Source organism: Schistosoma haematobium, chromosome 7 (assembly GCF_000699445.3).
Source record: "Schistosoma haematobium chromosome 7, whole genome shotgun sequence".
Lineage (NCBI taxonomy): Eukaryota > Metazoa > Platyhelminthes > Trematoda > Strigeidida > Schistosomatidae > Schistosoma > Schistosoma haematobium.
Window position 1 is genome coordinate 8,026,827 of NC_067202.1, and position 27,343 is coordinate 8,054,169.

Here is a 27,343-nt window from a genome sequence, read left to right on the forward strand (position 1 = left end):
TTTTGAGTATTTTGTTGAAAATTTGAAATATTCCCATATTGTAAATTTAGAACAACATAGACATAAGCGAACAATATTGTTTTCGATTAGATCCTCATCAGGATTTACTCTAGTATACAGTAATATTTATATTCAACATATACGAAATTATTAAACCAATCAAGGTAGTTTATAAGTCAATGATAACAATGGAAAAGATTACATAATAAGTAAAATGTGAAAAGTACAAATTGATGGTGTGACGACAGGTGCATTAGTTTTGATAAGCAATAATAATAAAGGTTCAAATCAATGTTACATAATCTGAAATAGGTCAATGATTAGAAAAATATAGAAACTGAGATAACAATTATAAAATTATAAGATGACGTAATAAGAAATGTTCAGATAATTGGACCATGAAACGTATAGTTTAGAGAAAATAAAGTGGTAGGAGGGTGTGAAGAAAAATAATAAACGAAGAGAATAAATAAATACATTCATTTATTACTTAAGGCCAAGGGAGAGACAAGGGAGTTACAAATTTCTTCTGGACACAAAGACTTGGCTTGTTGGCTCGGATTCCTATAGCTTCTGCTATGTGTAAGAGACGAGATCGAACACCATAAAGGAAACTAGTGGGAATCCGATAAATAACTTTGAACGACTTGTTTCTGTCCACTATATGACCGCTATCGATCAAGTGTGATAGAACCGAGCTGCGTATTGTTTTGACATAGCCTTTTCCTAACCACGAAGGGAGGTGTTCACTAACTCGTTGGTTCAGTTGCCTGGTAGTGCGCCCGATATAGCTTTCTCCACAGGAGCAGCTGAATTCGTAGATACACATAGAAGTGGCATAACCAGGTAACTTATCTTTCAATTGCGGAATCATCATCGATCGGGTCGAATACGATAGGCAGAGGTTGGCAGCATTAAACGTTCTCTTTACTGATTTAGTCAATCTATCTCGTAATACATCGCTAGCCACATCACCATTGAATTGCAGTTTCAAGAAAAGTGGTTTCTTGTTAGCCGTCAGGGTCACTATTTTCCTGTTTTTTACGCGCAAGTGTTTCTTCAGGAAACCCAGTGGATATCCTAATTCAATCAAAATATTATGAATGTTATTTAATAATTTCAGATCCATCATTATTCTCTGAATATTGAATGCCTTATATATATATTACAGTTAGGGTTAGGAACTGACATCAGCTACATATATTACCGTTGGCAACAATCAAATCAATTTTATTATCGATAAATCTATCTTCAAAAAGAATTGAAACTCAAATGAAAATGATGAATTTTATGTTAATTGATTTAAAAACAATGAAAATCTCTTTACTTCAACATCCCATTACAATTAAATCATGTTCCATGAACAATTAGTCGTTTTAGATAAAACATCCGACATAACGTTTAGATGTCGAACCCCAGAAATAAGTTAAATAATGGTCATCTATACATAGTAATTTATTCTTATTCATCAGTTATAAAATCGTAAACCCAGATTAAAACATGCTTTGAGTACTAAAAAAACATGTTTGATGAAATGATATTTGTAAAAATTATGGTGATCAAAATATTATCCTAACATTTTATAAATCAGTCCTACTAGGGATTCTTCAGGGGAGTAATCAAGGCTAACATTTTGTAGTTTCACTGACTGGCATTCTTTCTTCATGGTTTCTTCAGTTTCTATCAGCAAGAAACCATGACATTATAACATTATTAAATAACGACAGTAGAAATCCAGTTTATTGATAACCTCCTTGAGAGTTCCGTTTTCTAGTTTCGCCAGAAAAAAAACCGCAAGGATGGGACCCAGTGGCGAACCCATCGGCATACCATCAATTTGTCTATAATATGTGTTATTAAAGACAAAATGGACATTCATTGTGCATTTTAAAAGTAATTCTTTAAGACTAATCTCAGGACTTCCAATATTGATTTGTTTTTCCTGAAGTTGTTGGCGCACAAAATCAATAATCTCTGTTAACGGTACATTGGTGAACAGGGAAGCAACATCTAAAGGCATCATTCGTTTCCCATTTAAATTTATATGTTCCACTTTAGAAATGAAATCGAAGACGTCCTTCACGCTTCTATTGACGACTAATTTGTGTAAGGGTTTTAGGATACGAACTAGCCACTTTGCAGTTTTATGATAAGGCGAAGAGGAAGACCTGTCTTGTGAACTTCACAAGACAGGTCTTCGATTTTTTTTTCTTCACACCCTCCTACCACTTTATTTTCTCTAAACTATACGTTTCATGGTCCAATTATCTGAACATTTCTTATTACGTCATCCTATAATTTTATAATTGTTATCTCAGTTTCTATATTTTTCTAATCATTGACCTATTTCAGATTATGTAACATTGATTTGAACCTTTATTATTATTGCTTATCAAAACTAATGCACCTGTCGTCACACCATCAATTTGTACTTTTCACATTTTACTTATTATGTAATCTTTTCCATTGTTATCATTGACTTATAAACTACCTTGATTGGTTTAATAATTTCGTATATGTTGAATATAAATATTACTGTATATTAGAGTAAATCCTGATGAGGATCTAATCGAAAACAATATTGTTCGCTTATATCTATGTTATTTTGTTGAAATCAATTTAATTGAATATAAAATTGAACATAAATTTCGAATGATACGAGGGGGGGGGGGCAAATCAACCGTTTTCAAATACTTGAAGTGACTATTTATCCGTAGTAATTAAATATACCAAAACCACAATGATGAACTTTAAAACACGCGCAATATAAAAAAAAATCATTAACTTTAATATAAAGTATGAAATAAACAGGAGATGTATGATGTATGTGTATTCAACATGGATAATTTAAGCAATTACAGGTTTTGATGCAAGTGAAGATTTTAAATGTTCATTATAATTTTTCACTATTTCCATTGCACTTTTAACCCATTGAGTTGGATCAGTTTCTTTACGTTTATTAGTAATAAATTCATTTAAACTATAATTAATTTCTTCATGTTGTGCCCAACGATGTTCTAAATTAGTTAATTGTATATATATATCTTGTCCAGTTAAATATGTTTGTAAATTTGAATATTCCACAGATAATTGTTGATTTAATTTGTTTAAATTATCACGATACCTGTCTAAACGTGATTTTTCTTCATTTAACTGAAAATATGCGAGGGAAATGTCAAGGAAGTTTATTAATTGTTTATACTTCGAGGAATTCGGAAAAATTAGTCTCAATAATCACTCGTTGATAGTTTCACATAAGTCAACATATTTGTACTTGAATATAAATAGAAGACTAACTTGCTTAAAGCATATCTATATAATCATAATAACTGATCAAGTTCTGTCGTTAAAGCCCCAAAATAACCTGAGGTCTAAGTAATTCAACATCATAGTGTATTTTATTTGATATTAGATGGTTGAACGTTATCGATAAGATGTCCTGGACCGTGTTATATCCGAGCGAAGATTAAATCACGAGTAACTTCTGTGACACATTAATTGACTAATATTATCTATACATTCTTATGGTATAACTATTCAATAATTAGACTATATATATTTATATTCCTCTTATTATAAGCTTCATTTTGACCTATAATTTATTGTTGTACGATTTACTGTTCTTAAGCTATGTTCAGTTTATTGACTACTGCCTCCCACGTTCACAGCCACTTTTTGGCTTTATTGTGTACAAATGTTATTTCCTATTTTATGGTGCGTTGCGGTCTGTTTGTTTGATATATAAACCCAGTATGTCTGAAATAAATGATTCGATTAGACTCGCATAGTGGAAGCTGGTATTGGTGTTCTGGACTCAAGTGGACGGGCTAGGCAAACATAGGACTAATAAGGACACTAGGCTGCTCATACCGGTCGAACGTCATTGGTTTGGTGGCACAGTGCTAAGATTGTACATGTCGTATTTTGATTGGTGGATAAATCACGTGATAAAAATCCGGATATAAAGTCATAACAGGCCTAGATTTTGTTTATATCAGTAAATGTCAATTGGGTCTATTGATAACGTTATTGTCTGAAACAGTTGACTGAAATTAGTTCAAAACTCATTGATTAAGTCTTTAATTTGAACTGCATTCTAATCATTAAAAAGCTTAGCAGTTTGTAAATATTCTTTAAAACAATGAGTATAGTTTATTGTTGAAAAAAAAGATTTATGTAACAATATTGACTGTTAGATTTAAGTTAGTTTTCCTAATCCACAAATGTTATCAACTCCGCCTGTAGCTCTTCCAGAGTTGATGCCGGTCCCAAGCCCGACTAAACTACGAGAGCTGGGCATGGGGTTAGCGTCCCCATCCCATAGAAGACTAACTCGCTAAAAAAACGCTTACCAGAGAATACAATTATCATCCCCTAATAATTATTCGTACATCCAAAGATATAAATATAAAATACTTAGATATATTTGTTTCGGTAAAATAATTTAGACTTTTCTATTCATTTACATAATAATAACATTGAATGAAGAACTTATGATTGATTGAAATGTGAATACCTTCGATTTAGAAACCATTTACATATAATTTAATCGATTTTTAACATGATATTCAAATTATCAAGTGAAATGAAATTCGCCAATGTCATTTTTTTAAGGTTCCTAAAGATTTCACTGTCGAACCCCAATTCAAAATATTAAATTTATGTACAAAATAACGAAGTCAATGTCTAGCACTTTTTTTAGTTTCTTATGGTATATTGATTGATTTCTTCTCATGCTAAAACTTGTCTTCAAACTTATTAGAGAAGATTTGAGTTAAGAATGAAATGGAATGTGAAAAATATGTACTATAAAACTAAATGGACTCAATAAAAACAATTAGAATCATTTGTACTTTAAATGATTTCCATTGTAGATTGATGTTACCTATATGATGATGTATCCACTCTTTGTGTTCTCCTAAATTCTAATCTTATGAATTCCTCATGTCACTTTTCTTTCTCTTTCCACATCTTCAGACCCTAAACTCTCCAATTACTGCTTATACTCTTACTACTTATACCACTATGGGATTTGAATCGACAATTGTATCTCTGTGCCAATGTGCTAATGGCAAATTGAATTGATACACGCACGTATGAAGTTCCACGTTGTTACTGACCGACTAATATAATGATTAGAAAGAAAGCTTTTCTTCCATAGTCTGTGTTATGCCTCAACAACGTCCATATACAATCGCATTAAAAAACCAACCTTCAAAATTCGATGGCGCAATTAATACGGTAAAATACAATGACTTAAATGGATAAATTCAGTTAGTTTATAAAATTTCACAAGCACCATTTAATACCGTCAATAATATTTCTAACTAAATGACAACAGTACCTAGCCTGTCGTATGCCCTGATGGTGTTCTCGTAACTTTCGGGTTGCCTGATCTGCCAAGGGCGATGGAACAGTGCATGATGCTATTGTTGTGTGCTAGGTTCAAAGAGAATTGTATGCTATATGCATGCAAATCCGCCCCGTTATTGTTTCTAATTAAAAAAAAGAATGTCCCCAAATGCCCTAGTACTGTTGAGAGTGTGGAGAGTCAGATTTCCCCCTACATATGGTCACGCGTATATAGCCTCTGTCAGGGAAGTCCTACTCACTGACTTCTCGCACCATCGCTGTTGTTTATGAAATTGAGAGGACGAGAATCGAATGTCCGGCGATTTAACCAGGTTGGTGGACATCGAGAGTCCACCTAGGGGAGTTGGAAAACCCTGATTCCAAACCAATGGTGCACATGGACTCCAGTATCCTGAGGGAACAAATGGCGTATGGACCAATCGTTGGTCACCGGCTACCATGGGACTGCATCTCCCTAAGATGCTCCACTGCCTTGTGCATCAGACCTTCAAGTCGAAGGCTCGGGGAGTAGCTTTCTAAGAAAACCACCTGCTTCGGTTTGGGCACCCTGGCAGTATCACAACCCTCACACATATCAAATGAGATTTGTGTGGCGCATATGTATCCGGTGCCTCCCTTGTACCAATATCTATGTGTTAAAATAAATAAATAGTACATATTGATGAAATTAAAATTTTACTATTGAAAAGTCAAAATATCAACTTACACTTTGTCTTTTAAGAACTGCATTTTCACGAACTTTATCCAAATCACTGAAGATTACAATTTCTTCTTCCATTTTAGAAATACGCTTTTTTAACGTTTCCATTTCCTTTATTTAAAAAAAAACATAAAACCACAAAAATTCTAGTCAACATATTACTAATAAGTAGAATAATTTTACATTGTAAAATAATAAATAAACCTCTTTATTGAATCGGTTAAAACGTTTTTACCAACTATAACTACACCAACTATGTACTGTATGTCACAATAAGGGAATCACAAAGTAGGAAATTATTCGTTGAGAAATAATACGAAGTAATTTGTATATCTAGAATCACTTTTGTGACAAAATTAATCAATGTAAGAAAACTTTGAATCTTCAACGAAAGGTTCTCACAGTTCATGTGTATATAACAAGCAAAAGTAAGGGAAAGTGAAATAATTAACCCATAGTTAAATTTCGTTCAATTTTCACTGCTATTAATAATTTTACAAATTGTAGAAATCTATATACCATTCAGTGTATTAAAGGATTTATCGGATCATTTATTAAAACTAAACAATCTCTTAACTTGATTATTCTTTGAAAGTAATCTTGATCACAAATGTCAGTCAGTCAGTCAGCTACAACGTAGGACAAGGCACATATATGCATCGGTCCAAGTTGCCATACCTCATTAACACAACAAGATGGACACCGGATTCATAAAAGTAGTTAATTCAGATGTGGTAATATATAAAAGAAAGATTGCAATAAGGATATAGTACAGGAAGAAAGAATTAGTTCGTAGAAAGAAAGATATGAAGCGATTTTAATCTCTTAGTTTAGGGTAAGACAGAGAGTGTATACACCGACGCCATTGTGATCGATTTTGAGCCATGTCACCAAGAGTCTCCAACCATTGGTTACGATAGTCACGCGGACCCCAACCAAGTAGTCTGCATCTACCAATATGGCTCAGACTACAAGTTAATGACTTCAAGCACTGATGCCACGTTTTGGTTTGGCCGCCCCTAACTTTCTTCCAACCATCCCGAACACCGGTTAGCATTGCACATCGTGGTAATAGGTGTTCGGGCATACGTAACACGTGGCCCAACCATCTCAGTCGATGAAGATTCACAACCTCATTAACTGATTTAACATCATTTCCTAATACCCTGCGTCTAACCGCATTTTTACTTACCCGGTGATCCCAGCAGATGCCAGCAATATTTCTGAGGCATCTGTGGTCAAATACTAGTAGCTTACGAGTATCTTCTACTCTTAATGGCCATGTTTCGCTGCCGTAAATTAAAACAGAACGGACTGCCGCGCAGTATACTCGTCCTTTTATTGATAGACGGATATCTCGCCTTCGCCATAGCTGACGTAAGTTGACAAAAGCCAAGCGAGCTTTTCGAATCCGTGCTGAGATTTCGTCAAACACCAACCCATTAGGGCTGATCAGACTTCCAAGATAAGTGAAGTTGTCAACGCATTCGACTACTTCACTCCCTATCCTTAGTTCAGGTGTTGACGCAGGCCAGTTCTGAAGCAACAACTTGCATTTAGAGGGAGAGAAGCGCATTCCAAACATTCTGGCATTGTTGCTTAGTGCTACCAAAAGACTCTGCATTTTGTCAGCGTCTTCACCAAACAGGACTATATCATCTGCGTATTCTAAGTCGATAAGTGGACCTCCTGGATGGAGATCAATACCCGAGAACTCAGTCGACGAGAAAGTTATTTCCATCAGTAGATCTATGATGAAGTTAAATAAAAATGGGGAAAGTGGACAGCCTTGACGGACACCACTTGAGGTTGCAAAAGTAGATGACAGTTCGCCATAAGCTCTAACTCGACTAGTAGTGTTCGAGTAAAGAGCCTTCACAAGGTTTATGTACTTCTGAGGTACGCTTTTCAATGACAGACACTGCCACAGAATCTCGCGGTCTACCGAGTCAAATGCTGCTTTTAAGTCAAGAAAGACCACCATTGTCGGACGCCGATAAGTATGCCTGTGTTCTAGAACCTGACGAATGGTGAATATGTGGTCGATGCAGCCACGACCAGGTCTGAAGCCAGTTTGGTTCTCTCGTGTGTGCAGTTCACGAGTCTTAGGCGGTTGATAATTATCGAGGCTAGTATTTTAGATACTATATTTGTTAAACTAATCCCTCTGTGATTGTCACAGGACGATTTTGACCCTTTCTTATATATTGGGACGATAAGTGATTGTGACCAGTCAGATGGAATAACGTCTAACTCCCAGATCTTAGTTAAAATATTAGTCAACCTAATCGCTAAAATTGGACCACCATCTTTAAAATTATCTGGAGCCAATCCATCTGGACCAGCTGCCCTTCCTCGCTTCAGATTAACTATAGCCTTTTGAACTTCAGCAAGAGTTGGGGGACCTACTTCAATGTTCCATTCACACTGTCTGGGAATGGAGGGTAGTTGTAGAGTAGCTGAAGGCCAGCTGAACTGTTCCCTAAAATGTTCCGCCCATCGTTCTAAACGTCTGGACTGAGAGCAGATGAGGGTGTCGTCTTTTTCCGAAATAGTCTGACCTACACTTGATTTATTAATTCCAGTTTCTTTTATTAGTCTGTAGAGCTGTCTTTTGTTCCCTATAACCGCCGCCTTCTCCATCTCTTTTGCTTTCGTTGCCCACCACTGCTCACGGTCGTTTCTTAGACTTTTTCTTAACCTAAATCTGATTTGTTGTCGCTCTTCATCGTGTTCAGAGCCTGATGGGATGAGTTTACGAGAATCCATCAGTGCAATAGACCTTGAGGAAATCCATTGGTTCTTTGTAACTCTGTGGTTTAAATCACTGATAGATGTCACGGCTGTTTCCACAGCTGTTTGTATGGCTTTCTAAGCAACATCTGGGTTAACCTCGTTTTAAGAACTACCTAGTTGTGACCTCAGTTGTTCCTGGATCCTGCTTTTGGTTTTCTCGCTACTCAGTTCAGTTCTAATGGGTCTTTTTACTGAGGCTTTTTTGCGTCCAGTTAGGCACAAGCAGATGCGTGCCCGTATTAAGGTGTGGTCGAACTCCAAGCAGGTACTCCAGAATGAGCGACAATCTTCTACCGACCCTCTCCAACGATGACTGATGGCAATGTGGTCTATTTGAATCCAACGTTGGTTTGGTGTGGGGGGTCACCATGTTAGACGATGTCTCTCCTTATGCTTAAAATTTGTGTTCGCTAAAAATAAACGATTGTCTGAGCACAGTTGCAGCAGACGATCACCGTTATCTGTTCGTTGTGCCGGAATACTAAAATGCCCACCTTAATGCCTTTCTGTTTGGTTTAAACTACCTATCTGGGAATTAAAGTCACCTGCTACGAGTACTATGTCTGAACGTTTAGCTTTCTGAAGAAGTTCAGATAGCTTTCTGTAAAATTCATCTTTTACTTCATCTGAGCTGCAGTCAGTGGGAGCGTAGGCAGAAACGACGAAAAGGCAACGACGTGTGTCCCTATCCTTCCGAGTTCTTACGGAGTCGTTTAGCCGAACAGCACATAAACGACTGTTAACGGGGATCCACTCTAACAGTGCTTGTTCCGCCCTCATGCTTAGTGCTATCCCTACTCCTGCCAGTCCACGAGAGCTGGCTGTCGGGTCACCAGATACACGGAGGGTGTATCTTGTTGGCTCTCCGTTTTGCCAAGGCGAGGTCAAGTGAACGACCACACTGGAATCCTGTATGCATGTTTCAGAGACACAGCATATATCAATGGTACGAGATTCTAGGGTTCTAGCCAAGGAAGCCTGTTGACCGATTTGATATAGGGTGCTTACGTTGAAGGCTCCAATGTGTAGTTTGGAGCGCGGTTTCAGTAGACCTGGGACAGTGTTTTGAGCACTAGAATCGTTGGCTATGGTGACACTTGAGGGAGAAGCCGAAAAAGGAAGTTTTGAGGTGAAAGTCGATGTAGGAGCAATAATAGGAAGTGAAGAGGGAGGTTGATTATGAATACAGTGGTCTTGAGTGCTGTTAGAGGTATGAGGGCGGTTATCACTTCCCGTTGCCCACACCATGGAAGGGTTCTTCTGGAGGTACCTGAAAAGGAAATTGGATTAGAGGTGGGCTTAGTGACCTGGGAGCCTGACCGCAGTGCCCAACGGACAACCGCTTGAGGTCGGTCACACACGACTTTTTTATGGGTAATTTTTGTGTTAGCTCCGTACTTGTTGAGACCTTACCACCGGAGACGGATATCCGTGGGATAAGGCAAGGTGTGCATTTTTAGGGTCGACCTTTTCTAACCCCACCCCTCCTTGTGGGAAGGCAGCATCGCTGTCATGCTGGTTGTCTGAAGGAAACACCTTACTGCTGTCACAGCTCTGTACAGTCAGCAGTACGACTTCACCTTCGGATCTTGGGTTTGTTGCTTCTAGTCTTACCGCTCTTCAACCGACCTGTCTGACATGGTGGGAACTTGAGGAACGGTTGTTCCAGCCAGTATAGCTCGGTTGCTTTATCACGATAGGCAAGCTTGACCACCACGTCAAGGTAGCAACAACGGTCGGGAGATCACAAATGAATATTCGTTAAACAAAAAAGTAGGAATTATCTGAATAAGTAAATGGTTATCAGCGTTCATCTGTGTACATACTTAGAATGATATCCACTATGATCTGTAAATGATCGTTTTGCAGTCCAGTGTTGTAAATTTTCAACTCCAGTTAATTTAACATAATATACAATCCTTAAACAATACCTTTGACGAATTACTGTCTCACTATCGATTCACTTATAATACACCATAGCGTTCCAATAAAACTTTACGAAATCCATTTAAAGCTCATTTCTGATACCATTTTGTTGTACATAGTTTTTTTTAGAGATTTTAGTAAAGTTTATCATTATCACCATATTTATCATTATGATTTGAAGTCAACTGATCAACCAAGAAACAACTATTTCATCCTAATTTCTAAATTTTTTAATGTTGAGCCTCCATGAATTCAAACATGATCTATAAGTTTTGTCCCGAATCTAAATATGAGACAAAGTGATATTACTTAACTATAAAATGTTAATACTGTTGGAAGAAAGCTAGGGGCAGCCAGACCAAAACATGGCACAAAACCATGAAGTCACTGACTAGTGGACTGAGTCATGTTGGTAGGTGTAGACTACCTGGTTGGGGACCGCGAGATGATAGCAACCGATGGTTAGAGACCCTGAATAACATGGCTCAAAATCGTTTGCAATGGCGCAGGTGCATTCACTCTTTGTGTTCTCCCAAATTCTAATCTTCTGAATTCTTTGTATCCCTTTTTTCTCTTTCCAAATTTATTCACTTGATTATACTCCTTAAATAACATCTTCAAACCCTAATCTTTCCAATTACTGCTTATACTCTTACCGCCTCTACCACTACGGGATCTGAGTCGATAACTGCATCTCTGTGCTAATGTGATGTGGCAAGTCGAATTGATGTACGTACGTACAAAGTTCCACGTTGTTACTGACTGACTGACTGACGGACTGAGTATAGAATATAATGATTCGTAGAGCTTAGAAACAAATGTTTAACTAATAGTATTTCAGAACTATTCCAAATGAGTAACAGTTTTATACAGTCTAATAAAAAATATCTCTTTGACTATATTTGAATCTTACAATGATAGATTTTCTTCCCTAAATAATGTTAAACTTTTTTTCATTAACAATTAAATAAGTCAGTTGTTTAATAGCTCCTTGATTTTTGTAATGAACCGCCAAATAAAATTAGCCAATAATGAGCAATATATATTCACATTAAACAAATCTACACAAAGTTATCATTCATTAATTTCTTTATTCTCTGATGCACAATAACAAACATAACTGTAGAAATAATTTGATTGTTTAAAGATCCCCATTATTATTAAAACATAGATAGTTGAATGAAGAATATTCTTTTTGATAAATTCTCTGATATGGTGGAGAAGATTTGTAGCTCAGGTGGATGATTTTGATGGAGTTTTGTTCTCTGAGCTGGATGGTTTGATCGTGGAGCTTTCATCGTTCTTCTGAACGGCATCATCAGCACAAACTTCAGATAGGAACAAAAATCAAATCAATGGGAGACACAACCAAAACAAAGAAGTAAACAATGACAAATATGAGGTCAATAAAAACCAATCAACATCGAGGTGTACAGAACAAGCTGTGAGACGCATATGGAGAAATTCAAACACTTCACTTCTATCTGAAGTTTGTGCTCATGTTGTTTAGAAGAACGATGAAAGCTCCACGAGCAAACCATCCAGCTCAGAGAAAAAAACTCCATCAAGATAAATTCTCTTCACGTTCTACAATTATATATCCGAATTAATAAATCGAAAAATGGTCAGGTTAAGGGTAAAGTATATCGTTTAGAGTCAAAGCATGTGAATTTAGGATTGCCAAGCAAAATGGAATGGAATAGTTAATGATGATATAGACTCATATGGAACGTTAACTTAGACCAGCTTATATGTGAAGTGACGATTTTAAGATCTATGATCCGAATAAATATGGGTCAGATAGGATGAGAGAAATAATAGTGCAATTACAATTCGATCAGATGTTTAGTAGAAAGCTATATTGGATAAAAAAAATATTAGTAAGACATAATGAAGTGGAGTAAATGTATTGGGGGAGATTAATAGTGATGTTTAACCAATAATAATAATAATACAAAAATTTGTGAATAAAGATAACAGAGACAATTACATTTGACTACAAAACATCGTAAGTACAATAGTCAAATTAGGTCATACACTAGCTAAGATGAACTGGCTTTAAGTTTGACTAGGAGAAGAGAAGCGGTGTCTCTCTATTGGGGTAGACCCCATTTCGTCACAGCGACGTATAATACAATTTTGGATAGCGACCTGATTCGATGCACCTGTTCATTTTTTTTACCCAATATAGTCTTCCACTTAACATTTGATCGAATTGTAATCGCATTATTGTTTCTCTCAACCTATCTGACCCATATTTATTCGGATCATAGATCTTAAAATTGTCACTTCACATATAAACTGATCTAACTTAACATTCCATATGAATCATATCAACATTAACTATTCCATTCCATTTTGTTTAACTTTGAACGATGTGCTTTGCCCGAAACCTGACTATTTTCGGATTATTAATTTGGATATATTGAATTATAGAACCTGAATAGAAATTATTAAAAAGAATATTCTTCATTCATAAATTAGTCTTTTAATCATTTAATTGTAAAACAATCAAAAAACAGCGAAACTATAATTTATGGACGAACTAATCAAACATAAGAATAACAGGTCTTGGATTTTAGCACAAAATTCACTCATCCATTTAGCTAAATAAAGTTTTGCCATTATAACTGATGCCAGTTCATGATGAAAACCACACAAATCTAATTCCTAACCTTAATCATCAACTATAAATTCTAATTCTAATTCCTTACACAGGTTTATAATTCTCATTTGCTCCTAGTTATTAGGTGGTCACTTTCAAGGTCAATCTAGAGTCGCTCTAAGGTCGTCCATAAATTATAGTCTCACCCCCCCCAAAAAAAACATTTTGTTTTAATTAATTAAAATTTAAAAATAATAATAATAATGATAATTCGGAAATTTAATTTATCTCACTTGTGTAATTTTACTTTGTAAATGATCAACTTTCAATAAATCTTGATTTAAACGTATCCGTTCCTTTGTCAAATGATTAAACACTTCTTCTGTTTCATTATTATTATTATTTAGATATTGTATTGTATTATTCATCATTTGATTATTATGTTTATCTTGTTGAATAATTAATTCAACTGATGATAGATCTACATCAAGATTTGATGTAATTTGATTGAAATTATTAATAGAATTGGATGTTTTATTTAAAATTTCAATAATTGTTGATTCCATTTCATTGATTCCAGAAATTTCTAAAGACTAAAAAAATGTTAAAAGTGAAGAATTAACAATAGGAAGTAATTTTGTTGTATGGCCCTCCCCTCCTAAAATGCCGTGGTAAGGCTGAGAGTGGGGAGAGTCGTCAGCTCTTCCTCTCCAAATGCTCTCACATGGCCACGTGCATACAATTACTGCCACGGAACTACTACTCACTGACTTCTCGTGGCATTATTGTTTACGAAATTGAGAGAACGAAAAGCGAATGTCCGGCGATTTAACCGGTTTAGTGGGTATGGAGGATCTACCTAGGGGAGTTGGAAAGCCCTGATTCCAAACCAACGGTGCACATGGGCTCCAGTATCCTGAAGGAACAAATGGCATATGAATCAATCGTTGGTCACCGGCTACTATGGGACTGCATCTCCTAACGTTGTTCTACTGCCTTGTGGATCAGACCTTTATGTCAAAGTCTCAGTATGTGACCTTCTAAGGAGACGAACTGTTTCGGTTTGGGCACCCGGACAGTATGGTAGCTCTCCCACAAATCAAATAAGATTTATGTGGCGCATATCTATTTAGTGTTTCCTTGTACCGATGTTTATGTGTTTAAATAAATAAATAAATAAATAATTTTATTGTATAATCATTATTTTCAGGTTATATGGTTAGTTTTATCGACTGTATGCACTTCATTTATAATGTAATTTGCACATCCATCATCAACAAGGTATATTCGTAATCTTGAAGTAACTAATACTCACTATATGGTTTAATTTGTAATGTTGGGCTTATCAAGTAAAACAACTTATCTTACATTCTACTAGAGGATACAAGGAAGAAGTTAGTCGTAAAAATATTCTCGTTTAGTTCAACAAGCAACTATGGTAGTTTTACCAGATAGTTTATTTTAAGAAACTGTGTTTAAGGGTTAAGTGAATAGATGTTTAAAAAAGAAGTTACATTTTAATTCATACATTTTGGTTATTTAGATCTTTCCATTGATGTTTAGGAGTACAATTGATCAGTCTTTTATTGACTGTGCAGATTGCCTCAATAATGCCAATAATTCACAAGCATTTTAAGCAGAGATTGATGGTGGCTAGCACTTGAATCTATCGCACACGTTTTGTCCAATTTCGGACTCGTGATCTGGTGGATATACCTGTATCTCAGAGTTAACGTTCAATCCAGGAAACATACCCAGTATCTATCGCTAGAAACGTCATCAGAAAATAAGGACAAAATATGTTGTATTATAAGTAATTTTCTCAAGCTTGTAAATACACTTTGATGATTATTTTCAAGGGAGATTAAGTCAACATCTCTTTCAATAACCTTCACTTGATTCTGATTCATTTACAATCCAAAGTTAAATTACCTTTGCATGATCAAAGGTTTGTAAGAATTCATCAATTTGTTGTTCACGTTTTTTAAGTTCACGATATTTTTGATTTCTTTCGTTATAATTTTCATCTAATTGTTGTTCCAGTAAATGTAATTCCTCTTCTTTATTAGTAATTTTCTCTTGAATTTCATGTGTTCTACAGTGTGAAATTAAAAAAAATGAGGATTCCTTAAAAATTATACTGATTTCATTTAGTAAAAAGGTTTTATATTACAATGATTGATTATTGTGTCGTAAGGAATGTCATGTTAGTTTCATCCTCAATGGTAATTAAATCATGTCGATTAAGTTGGAAAATGATTACTAGATTAAGTTACTCAACATTGTGTTAAGTATCAGATAGTTAAAGGAAACTGGTAACATGCCTTGGACGTAAGTATTTTTTTCGGTTAGACACTTCACAGTAAGGTATATCCTCAATATTTAATCAATTGTGGCTTCTTAATGAGATCGAACCAGTACTTATCATGTTAGTAGGTTAAACTTTCTAAAAAAATAATTAATATTGAAGTTAACTCATAGTTTCAATATAAAATCTTTTATAAAAGGATAATTACTTACATAATCTACAAAAAATTGTTGAAATAAAGTGTGTAGACTGAGAAATTCACAATTTAGTTTATTGTTAATTGAAGTAGAAAATCACATTTCATTAAATTAAATTATCAGTAAAATTAAGATAAATATTTTGTTGTATAAGCAAAGATGGATAGTGGTTAGCAGTGGAATCCAGTTTGACGCGAGTTTCGTCTTATTTGGTACTCTTCAGCTGGATGTGCCTGCATCTCATATTTGATATTCACTCTGGGACTCGAACCAAGTACCATTTGCTTCGAACACCATCGCGTTATCCACTCAGCTACTGAGTCGTGATAACCACATGCTTGTGCAATTGGGTGAATTTAAATTAACTTGGTATTTTCTTGCTTGAATCTTTCCATTAAGGCTCCACTGCTAGCCTCTATCCATCATTGCTTACAATGCTTGTGAATTAAGGTAATATCGAGGCAATACGCACAGTATGCACATATTCCAATAACAGACTGATCAATTGCAGTCTTAAACCTCAATAGGAAGATTCAAACAAAACAATACCAAGTGAATTTTGTTATAGTCTCCACTACTGATAGGATTTTATCGGTCAGTAAGTGTAATATAATCATTAAACTAAGTTAACTTGTCCAATGAATAGTGTTATGGAAGACAAATGCTAGTCTGATATCAGTTTCATTTAACAATAAAAGCACTTATTTGTACAAATGTTTAAGATCAAGTTTATGCCTATTTTAAATATAATTGTGTATAATCGCCTTGTTTTGCAGCAAAAAAGTAATATTATTGCACATTACTTGTTCTATCTTTAAATATTCACTTTATTTACGAACTTTGAATTACTCTAAGATCAAAGTATCCACTTCAGTGCAGACTGATTAATGCATAATCACGTAATAAAGATCTCTGCTGTGAAGTTCATTGACAGAATTACAGCAGTAGTTTACTCTTCAGTCAGTCAGCCAGTCGGCAACAACTTTGAACGTCGTATATACGTTCTTCAGTTCAAGTCATCATACCACATTAGCACAGAGATGCAGTTATCGATTCAGATCCCGCAGTGGTAGAGGTAGTAAGAGTATAAGCAGTAATCGGTTATAATTTCAGTTATAATTCTAACTCAGCATTTAGTTTATTTAACATTATATTATTTATAACAAACCTTACTGTTTATCAATAGCTGCAATTTCTTGATTATCACTTTTAACTTGTTGCAATAGACGTTGACGTTCTATTTGAGGATCTGTTTTTGCTGCCTCTTCAGATAATAACTGATCTCGTCTACTTTGAATCTCATGTAGTTGAGTAAATAAACGTACAGCTTCTTGTTTGATCTTGTTCATTGATGTTATAAAGTATTAATTTAAAAATTAATAAATATAGTAAATGCAGAATTATTCATCAATTCTTAAGTGACATGCAAAGTGTATATCATTTAAAATACTATAGCCAATGGAAGCTATCCAGATCCACTTGTTTTCAAACCGACTTATGGTTGAATTTGAATATTTTCAGTAAAATTTATCTAAATGGCCTGTAATGAATGGGTCTTCTCACAATTAATTCACATTATGGATGAAATGATTCGGAATGGATTACGATGGAGTGAATACACTCAATATTTATCCCCCTTCAGTATTCTTCCATACACATGTTTACATTGCGTCTTCTTAAATTATATTTTCAGTGTATATTCTTTCCAATTTTCCTTTTTATTACAATTGTCTTAACTCTTTTACCATTCATTACGTTAATTTCATCTCGTGCCGATGGGATATAATAACTTGGGTTAACGAACATATGTGTCAAGCTGTACAATGATTATAACTGACTGAATGATCAATTGTAAATCGATATTCATGGTGACGAAAGCGTTTTCAAGACTTCGTAAACACTGAAGTGTTCTGTATCTTTTGGATAGAATGTGACACAAGCACATAAGAATATACCCACTTAATACAACATACAAGTATTCTATAATATGTTATCTACTATATATAGTATGTGGTAAATACGTTACAAAAGCAGAGCTTATACCATTGAAAGTAAATAAAAGTTAAAAAAATATCTTCGATGCATATTTTTCACAAGTAACTGATTACCGAATAATGACCAATGTAATACTATTTAGTCCGCACGATTGCACTGTTTGCTGACAAGTGTCAAATGACATGAAACTTATTTTCAAATTTTCCTGTTGACTAATTTCAACCGCCCGACACAATTTTTTTAATTTTCCAAAAAAAATGCAACATAACAGAACTTTGTTGGAGTATTTTACATATAGAACTGAAAGGTTCATAGTGTATCGAAGCATCAAGTATTGAATTATGTGATTATTAATAGTATTGTTAATATTAGTAGTTTTTGTGGTACTTGTTATGTCCTGATAAGAATAATGAATGGTAATTTTTGGGATCCATTTATGGACCAATACTATACTCATATTTTTATCGCATAATTGTTAAATAACTAGACTGTTCATATTCATGAGCCTTGTTTTGACCTATGAACTATTATTATACAATTTACCATTCTTGAATTATGCCCTGTCTGTTAATTACTACCTCCCACATTCAGAGCCACCTTTGGCTAAATCTTGTACAAATGTCATTTTCCATTTTATGGTACGATGTAGTCTGTCTGGTTGGTATATAAACCCAGTATGCTTAAAATAAATGATTCATATCGCAAAGGCTGAGATTGATGTTCTGGACATGACTCGCTGGGCTAGGCGGAAAGCAGGACCGATAAGTACTTTAGACTGCTCGTACGGGTTTTCGCGTCACTGGTCCGATCGGCAAGTCACTGCTCTCTAATTGGCGGTGTTGTTACGTTATATATTAGCAGGGCGCACAGGCCACAAGTTATAACAGTACTACAAGCATTAATTGTTTTTAAAATTTACCGGTGATGTAAGTAGTTCTTCTTCAAGTTCAGCTTTTCTTGTATTCAATCTTTCTAACTCCATTTGACCTTCACTTAACTGATTCAGAAGATGAATATTTAAATCCTTTAATTTAAAATAACGTTCACGTTCTGTATCAACCATTTCTTGAATTACTATTTCAGACATTTCTTGTTCCTTAATTTAATGAATTTGAAAAAGACAATACACAAACAAATTTAAACGAATATAGAATAGTGTAGAACACTAGCTACAAAGTGTTGATAGTAATAATAATAATATGGCTTATATAACTTACACTGTCTTAAATACTGCTTTAAATTTGAAAACAATTACATTTCAACATCGAGTTTTATGATTACAAACATTATCATGCATAATTTGTAATTAAACAGTTGAATTCTTCATCAAAATAGAAGTTATATATCATTACTACTGAAAATGGTATCTTATTATAACTAGTACATTTGTTGAATTGTTAGTGGGAGCATTCCTTACATCATCGATGTGTAATAAAAAAAAACAATGGTCTGAATTTTGTTGTAACATACTTTATGAAATTTATTGTTAATGATGATTACCTTAAGACACTAGTCTATCAAGTCATAGACTAATAATGTAAATTCTTTAGTCAGTGGTAAAATTCTCAGTTGGGAGTTAATTGCATTCCGTCGTTGGAGAGATTAAGTAAAATCTGTTTGAATTGATGGAATCGATGGAAATGTATCATGTTTTCAACTTTCCTAAATCTTGAGCTTAGTTTTATTTCATATTAATAATTATTACGGGACATTTTCGAAGTATACTCAACTTACAACTTGTAGTAGCTGGTACTACACCAATCCCACATGGGTTATTCTAGCTTCCGGGCAGACCAATTTATTCATTCTTCTTCAGTCACATTTAACATTGCCACTTATTCGCATATTAACATTGGCTACCTTTATTGGAGCGTATATGCGTTATTTACTTACCCTATTCATTACATGTCTGTAATTTATTCTTGCTTGACTATAGTTATCGAGTCACGCTTGATTAAATCAAACCGGCTCACTGGCCTTCTCTGTATTGTTTTGCTTTTCAGTTTTCCAACGAGATTATCGGCTTTGCTTCGCCCTCTCCTCCGCGCCATCTCCACTTCGTTTCTCTGATTGTCTGTTCTGATCAATGAGTGTACAAAATATACGAATTCAAAATTCAATCTCATTTCTGATGTATTTTATTCCATTATTCTTTAATGCGAACCAAGTCAGTAATTATGTACGAGGGTAGCCGAGATGTATACTTCGATAACAATCATCATACGATCTAACTGGATTCAGATATAGGGCAACAAAAAACTATTATCATGTACAGACTTCAACTAAACCAAGAAGTAACTGATAGCTTTTTGTCCCAGTATGAAAGTCCTCTGAACTGCATATCCTTAAATCTGATAGAAATCTAACTTGGAGTTTTTAGACTACATAGTGACCGTTTGACTCAGATCAAAAATTGAAAACTAGAGTGCGCTAAATAGTCGTGCTCACTACGCGGCCTAAAGTTCCTGGGTTAAACTCCTTCCCAAATTTCGTGTTCGTGATAAAGAGGACCCCTACAGTGGGACAAAAAACTATCCAACCATTCTTGGTTTTAATTAGTTGTTTATTTGAAGTTATAAATTCGAAATTATGACTAAACTGTTCAAAGAACTCATCCAATGTCTCACTACTAGTGATCATGAAATAATAAGATTGTTTAACTTTTTTCACTACCAAAATTTTGTACACTAATTGAAAATTACAGCAATACAACTCAGTAAACAGGTTGACAGATATTTAAAAAAAAACTAAATGTTCTAAATTTATTAAGGAGAATAGTAAAGTCAGCTTACTTGTTTTAATTCTAGCTCACATGATTTTAGTGATGATTCCTTTCTTTGACGATCTTCAAATAACATTTCTAAATTCCGTTCAGCTCGTTCATTTGCAGCACGTACATCTTCCAAATCCATTTCAATACTTGTTATATTATTGCCTAATGTTGCTTTATCGACGAGAGTATTGTAATCGCCTAATTCACCCTTGTTGAAAAATTATTTTAAAGAAATGAATATATATCTTCTTAGTAAAATAAAATGCAAAATATTTTCGAATTAATACATCTGTATAATCCACAAAAGAAATCGTAGTCTTGCTTATTGGTGATGAACTTTGGGCATTAATACTCACAATTTCCGATAGTAATTTGAAACCTATATGGTCAATAAAATCAGAGATGATACAGTAACTTATTCATAACAATAGGTTAGTGTTATGCCTCATCTCAAAACGTAAAAAAAATATGAAATACTGAATTTTGACTCAATAGTCTAAACGTATAGTGCTTACTGTAAAGGGTTTCAAGATAGATCCTGCACACGATTATAGTTGTACAAGTTAAAAACGAAGTAAGACGCAAGCATCCTCTAGTTTTCCCTGTCATCAAACAGTTCTCTAGATAACGTAATTTTCACGATGTAACCTATTACAAATGCCAGAAATCTCCACTCATCGCTCGAGTAAATGATAAGTGATAATTTTAAAAAAGGAAATTTTTAATAGAAACCTAAGTGTTATAGTAGTATGGACACAATCGTTCAATATTTTCCAAAAAAATTTTGACACTGTTTTTTGCCGCATTTCAGCTTGATATAAACGATATGACGCTTAACAATGATTAAAAATGTAACTCATCCCATTATATAGGCCAGAATGGCTAGGATCCCTATTAGAATTATTAGTTCATACAAAAATACATAAATAGTTGAGCGAAACATGGGTGATTCAAGTACAGAAAATGTCTTTGAAATGTAAACGATATGAAATATATTGACACTCATCACCATGTTTTTTATTCACAACGAATCGTAAGAAATCAGATTATTACAGCATGTCAATAGCATTTCATGATCCACATTGATCATCTCAATTTGGTGGTTTTCCTAATGATAGATTTAATTTCCTGCCAATAGGCTTACGCATAGTTTTGTTATTCCTGCATTCTTCCTCCGTTTGCTAACTTTTGTGTTTCCTGCTATAAATTCTCATAAGCACAGATTAACAATACCATTATGTTAGGTAATGAATTACCTGTAGTTCTTTAATTTCATACGCCAATTTCTCAGCCATTTGCTCATATTGTACAAAACTAGCATTATCTTCCTCTTTTTCTACTAACTGACGTGTTATATTCCCAACTTCTGAGTTTATTTCATTGATTTTCCCCCTTAACAATCCCAGAAAGTATGACTTATCTTCAATCTGACGTTTAGGTCCACGAATTGGGTTTTTAATCCCGCCTAAACCTATTTGTTTGTTATTAAATCAGCATAATCAAAATAATATACAAATTACCTTGTTGTGTAATCGGTCTATCTTCAACACATACCATAGTGTTTAAAGTTGTCCCACCAAGCGTTCTACCACGGGCACCCGTTTTTGCGCCATCTGTTACACGACATGCAGTACCACTTTTACCTTGTATTTGGGCTGATTTTAGACGGGATGCAGTGCCTGGTCGGATAGCACTCATGCTACTTAGTAGTTAAACAAAAATCTGAAAATAAAAGATAAGTAGCTTAATCGACCTCCTAAATAATGCACAGTATAAAGTCAGAATAATACGAAAATAAAATTCTGACAGCTGTCCAACTTAGTGAGTAGTCTTAAAATTCAGTCGATAAACATGGTTGCTCCTTGATTTTTCTCATGTATAACAGCTTGGGATGTGAACTAATGGAGATAATAACTTATTTATACTTTATAATATAAAACTTGGAACTTCTGGTACAGACTATTTTGTGCACCTCACGTGCTATCACTCAAAAACATTGTTTAATGTTTTTCAGGTCAATATTTTATGTTCGCTAAAATTACTTTTGTACTACTAATCAACCCAAAAGTGTCCACTATTTTGAATCTCTGTTTTTCTGTATTTTGCGTTGTAATCGTCTCTCGTATTAAATTCTTTATGGATCTTAAATATTACCAACATCTTTTAAAATTTTTAAAAACCAAGATTGCAACAAAGAACGGTACTATTTGAGCAACTATAAAGGGAAACTCTCTGATATTTGTTGTTCTGCAACTTACAATTCCAACAGGATGATTTAACAGTCAGTCAGCCAACTACAACGTAGAAACAGGCACACATATGCATCGGTCCAAGTTGCCACACCTCATTAGCACAACAAGGTGAACACCGAATTCATAGAAGTAGTTACTTCAATAGTAGTAATATGTAAAAGAAAGATTGTATATAAGGATATAATACAGGAAGAAAGAATTAATTGGTAGAAGGAAAGGTATGAAGCGATTTTAACCTCACAGTTTAAGGGCAGATAAAGGGTGTATACACCCACACAATTGTAATCTATTCTGAACCACGTCTTCAGGAGTCTTCAGCCACTGGTTATGATGGTCACGTCGACCTCAACCAAGCAGTCTGCACCTACTAACATGGATCACATCAGAAGTTAGTGAATCCAAGGACTGAAGCCACGTTTTGGTTTGACCGCCCTTAACTTTCTTTCAACACTTGTCAGTATTGCGCGTCGTGGTAAACGATGGGATGATTTAACACTGTGATATAGGCAAGTCTGTTAAAGTCTTTGTGTTTAATCACGAAATATGACAAAACTAACTAATTCAACACTTAAAATAAGGTGTAAAAGTTGTCTTAAGAGGTAGAATATTTCAGGCGATACACTACCATAACACTTGAAGATACTAAATTGTGTCTTGATTCTGATCTCATTATTATGTAAATGAGGCTAAACCTAAAACTGAATGATAGAGACTGATAATAACTATTTAGAAATAATAATTGAAACAAATGAATAAACGTCAATCTAGTAAAATAAGCTAATGACCCCGACTAGTGGAAGACCTTTCATGATGGAGTCTTTTCTGTTTACTTTTATACAGAAACATAAGACAACTTTCAAACAATGAGTATAGAATTATTCACAGTTTCACATAGTGGAACGTAACTGTAGTGTAGTGATCAGTCAGTGAAATGTAAATAGTGTCTGATAGAAACGTACATTATACCAATTTTCCATGCTACAAAAAAACTAGTAGGGCATTATGAAAAAGTGATCGAGATAGAGATTATGAGAACGACCTAACATCAAGAATATGGTCCAACAGGACGAAGTAGAACGGATAATTGAATCTAGGATCAAAAGACATATAAATTCAATGCATATGTGCCAATTCAAACGATTTTGGGCTATGTCACCAAAAATCTCCAAATAATTAAGATGATTGTTACTCGAACCCCAACCAAGTTTTCTGTCTCTGCTAACACGGCTGATTAAAAGTTAGTGAACTTATGAATCGATGCTACATTTCCGTTTGGACTCTCACAGACATCTTTAAACCTGACTCTACACATACAAGCATCTTGAAACAAGGTCATGGAGGCTTATATATGCTAGTAAAATGTCCTATCAACCACGGTACATAAAGACTTACAATCTTACCGAATGATTTTCTATTTAAGCCTAAATGTCTATGGCTGACTTGAAAAACATTCACTCGATCGTTTCTCGAAACCTGAAAAGTTTTTCAAAGATACGATGAAAAATCTATGGCCTACTCATACTTTATACTTTTAAAGTCCATGTTTCAAAGCCATATAGTAATACAACTTTAATTAAAGAGCAAATCGAGACTATAATTTATGGACGAACCAATCAGATTTGGTATACCTCCTATTAAAAGAACAACTGAAAATTCAGAGAAAAGCTTGTTTCAAGAAGGATATCCATAGCGAAGTTAATTTTAACGAGTGGCCAGATTAGACTAATCCGTCTCAGTGACACCACGTCTTTCAAACCAATTGTAAACTACTAAAAGCTAAATTGAAGTTGGACTGATGAATAATTGCGTTGCTGAGCAATGACCAGATTAAACAACAAATAATATGCCGCAATATTCAATACTCTATTAGTAACCTTTTAAAATAAAAGAATTTAGTATAATAACAATTATCATTACCAGACATCTAGTTGTGTCTTCTTTCGCTTATTATTTTCAATAAATCAGGGGCTCACAAGACCAATAGTCTGGAAATCTATCCCAGTTACATGAAGGCAGTATGCAGCTGTGTAAATAGCGAATCAGATGCCGACGTTAAACGGGCCCCAGTTCTTCACTATCTTCGGTAGCTGGCATACATGATGTAAAGTCCAGTAAATTTATATTCGAATCCAGGGAAAATTCTCTGTGCTCTCAGTTTCAGTTTGGAAAGGACAATAAGGCCAGTAGTAACTTGTACTGGGCTCGTAAAAATTTTCAAAGTGTCTTCGTGAAGTTCCTCTTTTTGAATACATAATAAACGCAGGTATATCTGATGCCAATCAAGCGTTAATTAATTTAAAATCTGTGATCAAATCACCTCTGATCCTCCTATATAGCATCGTAAATAGGTCTAGCTTAATCAGTCCATTGTCATACGGTAACTATGCTATTTCAGAAATCATCTTAGTTCATGACCTTTGAATCTCTTCCAACAACTAAGCATTCTTCTAGCCAGTGACTAGCTGCTTGTATGCAAAACTCAAGTTCAGGATGAAGGCTCTACTTATCGACCTGCATGTCGATCAAAAAACTTGGGTTGCTATCACATGGCAGTGCAGATTAGACTCGAAGTCTTGGCTAACGACGACTCCTAAGTTACTAGACGTCTGGAAATTAGAAAGCTCAATATTGCTCACCTTATATGTATCTGTGCCTTCATCACCAGTATGAGTTAAAATGCACTTGGAAGCATTGGTCGGCAAATGCCGCATCCCCGACCATTTAAATAACTTCCCCGTATCATTTCGGAGCTATAAACTGTCACTTTGCATCTTGAAATGACCAACATATGATAAAACTGATAACTTTAGGAGACTAGAAAGATCATTTACATACGGTAGGACAAAAACAGGATCCAAAACTGTCCCCAGAGGCGCTCTGCTAAACACAGATTTCCAGTTCACCCGTACTCTTTATTGACGCACAACTAGGAAGTCCTTTATCAAAATAAATACGTTGTCTCCAATTCTTATATCACTAAATTCAAAAAACAGCCAGTTATGTGAAACTTTGTCAAAGATTTACTGAAGTCAGTGAAGGCCACATCAATAGGTTGTAGTGACCTACTTTTATGAAGAGAACGCGATCGGTATAATGGAAACAATTATTATTATAACCAAATGTACCAGTGATGGTTTTACCGTACTTGTTTAAGTGTACCAAAAAACACTCTCTTCCGTTGTTCGTGGCCTCTTTTTTTGGAAGGAATCTGGTGTTCGTCTAAATACTTATACAACTCCTTTCTTACGATCTCCACTAACATTTGAACAGCCATCCTGGTTGGGTTTGCGGTTCGATTGCTCTCAGGTTTGTGTCTCGTACCTGTTTGTAAAACGTTCCTCCTTTCTCGATTACACGAAATATTTTTTTAAGAGCCGTACTGAGCGCAATACATATAACTCTATGCGGGGTACTCGACACAACCAGATCCAACTAAATCAGACCTGTGTATTTTGAATGATCAGAATCCAACTTGAACGACCATAAACAATAAGTCATATATTGAATCTTCTTTGATAAATGATGTCCGTCTCAAAAAGCGAGTGCATTTTTATTCTAATGGAAAGATTAGTTTAACTCATTCATGATGGACGAAATTTTCAATAATAATAAGTTTTTCCATAGAACAGAAAACGTTATACTTCACAAGTGGAGCAAATTAAATTGGGCAATTACGACAAGAATGATCAGAAAGCGACAAGCTAATGCAAGAGCCAGAAGGACATAATAGTACGTAGAGAAAAACTAAGGATCAGTAAAAAATATATAAATATGATGAAATACTGAGAAACAAAGACGAATGTCAACAATTTCCCCTGGTAACAAAAAATTAAGCATGATACATTAGAACGAAACGAGTCAGAGTGGAACTTAAGAAGAAACACATTTAAGAATAAACAGATAATTACTGTCATAAACGATGTATACGCGGGATAGTGTTTTACCAACACTCACGTATATAAAACGTCTTGATCATCAGATATTTTCGTACGGTTTCTTTTGTGGTATAGAACATGACTTTGTAGATCATGATTCGTTATTTCGACCCTTCTCTGTGAGCTTTGATGGACGCAACAGGTTCCAAAATTATGAACCAAGGTGCTATGCTATAAACGAAAGCGAAAAGTCGAAAAATGTCGAACGTGACCAGCTGAAAGTTGTGTTTGAAAAACGATCTTTTCTCTATTAATGACACAGTCCTCTGAATCACAGCGAAATCACAATTAATCACAGACCGTGGGAAGAGTAGCTAATAACTGCTGACGGTTCTGTTTTGTTATGTTCTGACAGAATTATATGAGCGCTAGAATAGTCAGGGGACTACTGTAAGTTATCAATTTTTGCTCATTTCTCCCATTTCGGTTGTTTTCTGCGTTCTGTAGCACCTTGGGTGCATCGTTTATTTTTGTTCTGTTCAA

The 27,343-nt window shown here is 34.8% G+C and overlaps 1 protein-coding gene across 2 annotated transcripts; it reads right to left on the reverse strand.

The window, feature by feature from the left end:
* Positions 1 to 238: 238 nt before the first annotated feature.
* On the reverse strand, positions 239 to 24,782 carry IFT74_1 (Intraflagellar transport protein 74). 2 transcript variants are annotated; one of them, XM_035730442.2, is made up of 10 exons: positions 24,554 to 24,782; positions 22,194 to 22,395; positions 21,930 to 22,144; positions 20,693 to 20,881; positions 18,820 to 18,996; positions 17,079 to 17,245; positions 15,333 to 15,495; positions 13,694 to 13,993; positions 6,080 to 6,184; positions 2,454 to 3,153 (listed from the first exon to the last, which is right to left on the reverse strand). In XM_035730442.2, the coding sequence occupies exons 2-10, from the start codon at positions 22,369 to 22,371 to the stop codon at positions 2,848 to 2,850; spliced, it is 1,800 nt and encodes a 599-aa protein (XP_035589389.1). In that variant the 5' UTR covers positions 22,372 to 22,395; positions 24,554 to 24,782; the 3' UTR covers positions 2,454 to 2,847. The 2 variants fall into 2 exon arrangements, with proteins under 2 accessions (XP_051064346.1, XP_035589389.1); XM_051217911.1 differs by lacking the exons at positions 2,454 to 3,153; positions 24,554 to 24,782 and adding an exon at positions 239 to 1,080 and having other exon boundaries at positions 22,194 to 23,090.
* Positions 24,783 to 27,343: the final 2,561 nt, after the last annotated feature.

Excerpts from the sequence above, each read along its gene's own strand:
- IFT74_1 (XM_035730442.2), bottom strand. The coding sequence starts at position 22,371 with ATGAGTGCTATCCGACCAGGCACTGCATCCCGTCTAAAATCAGCCCAA. Across the intron at positions 18,997-20,692 it reads GTGAGCTAGAATTAAAACAA|GAACAAGAAATGTCTGAAAT; the intron begins GTAAGCTGACTT and ends CATTAAATTAAG. Across the intron at positions 15,496-17,078 it reads ATTGCAGCTATTGATAAACA|AACACATGAAATTCAAGAGA; the intron begins GTAAGGTTTGTT and ends TTCACACTGTAG.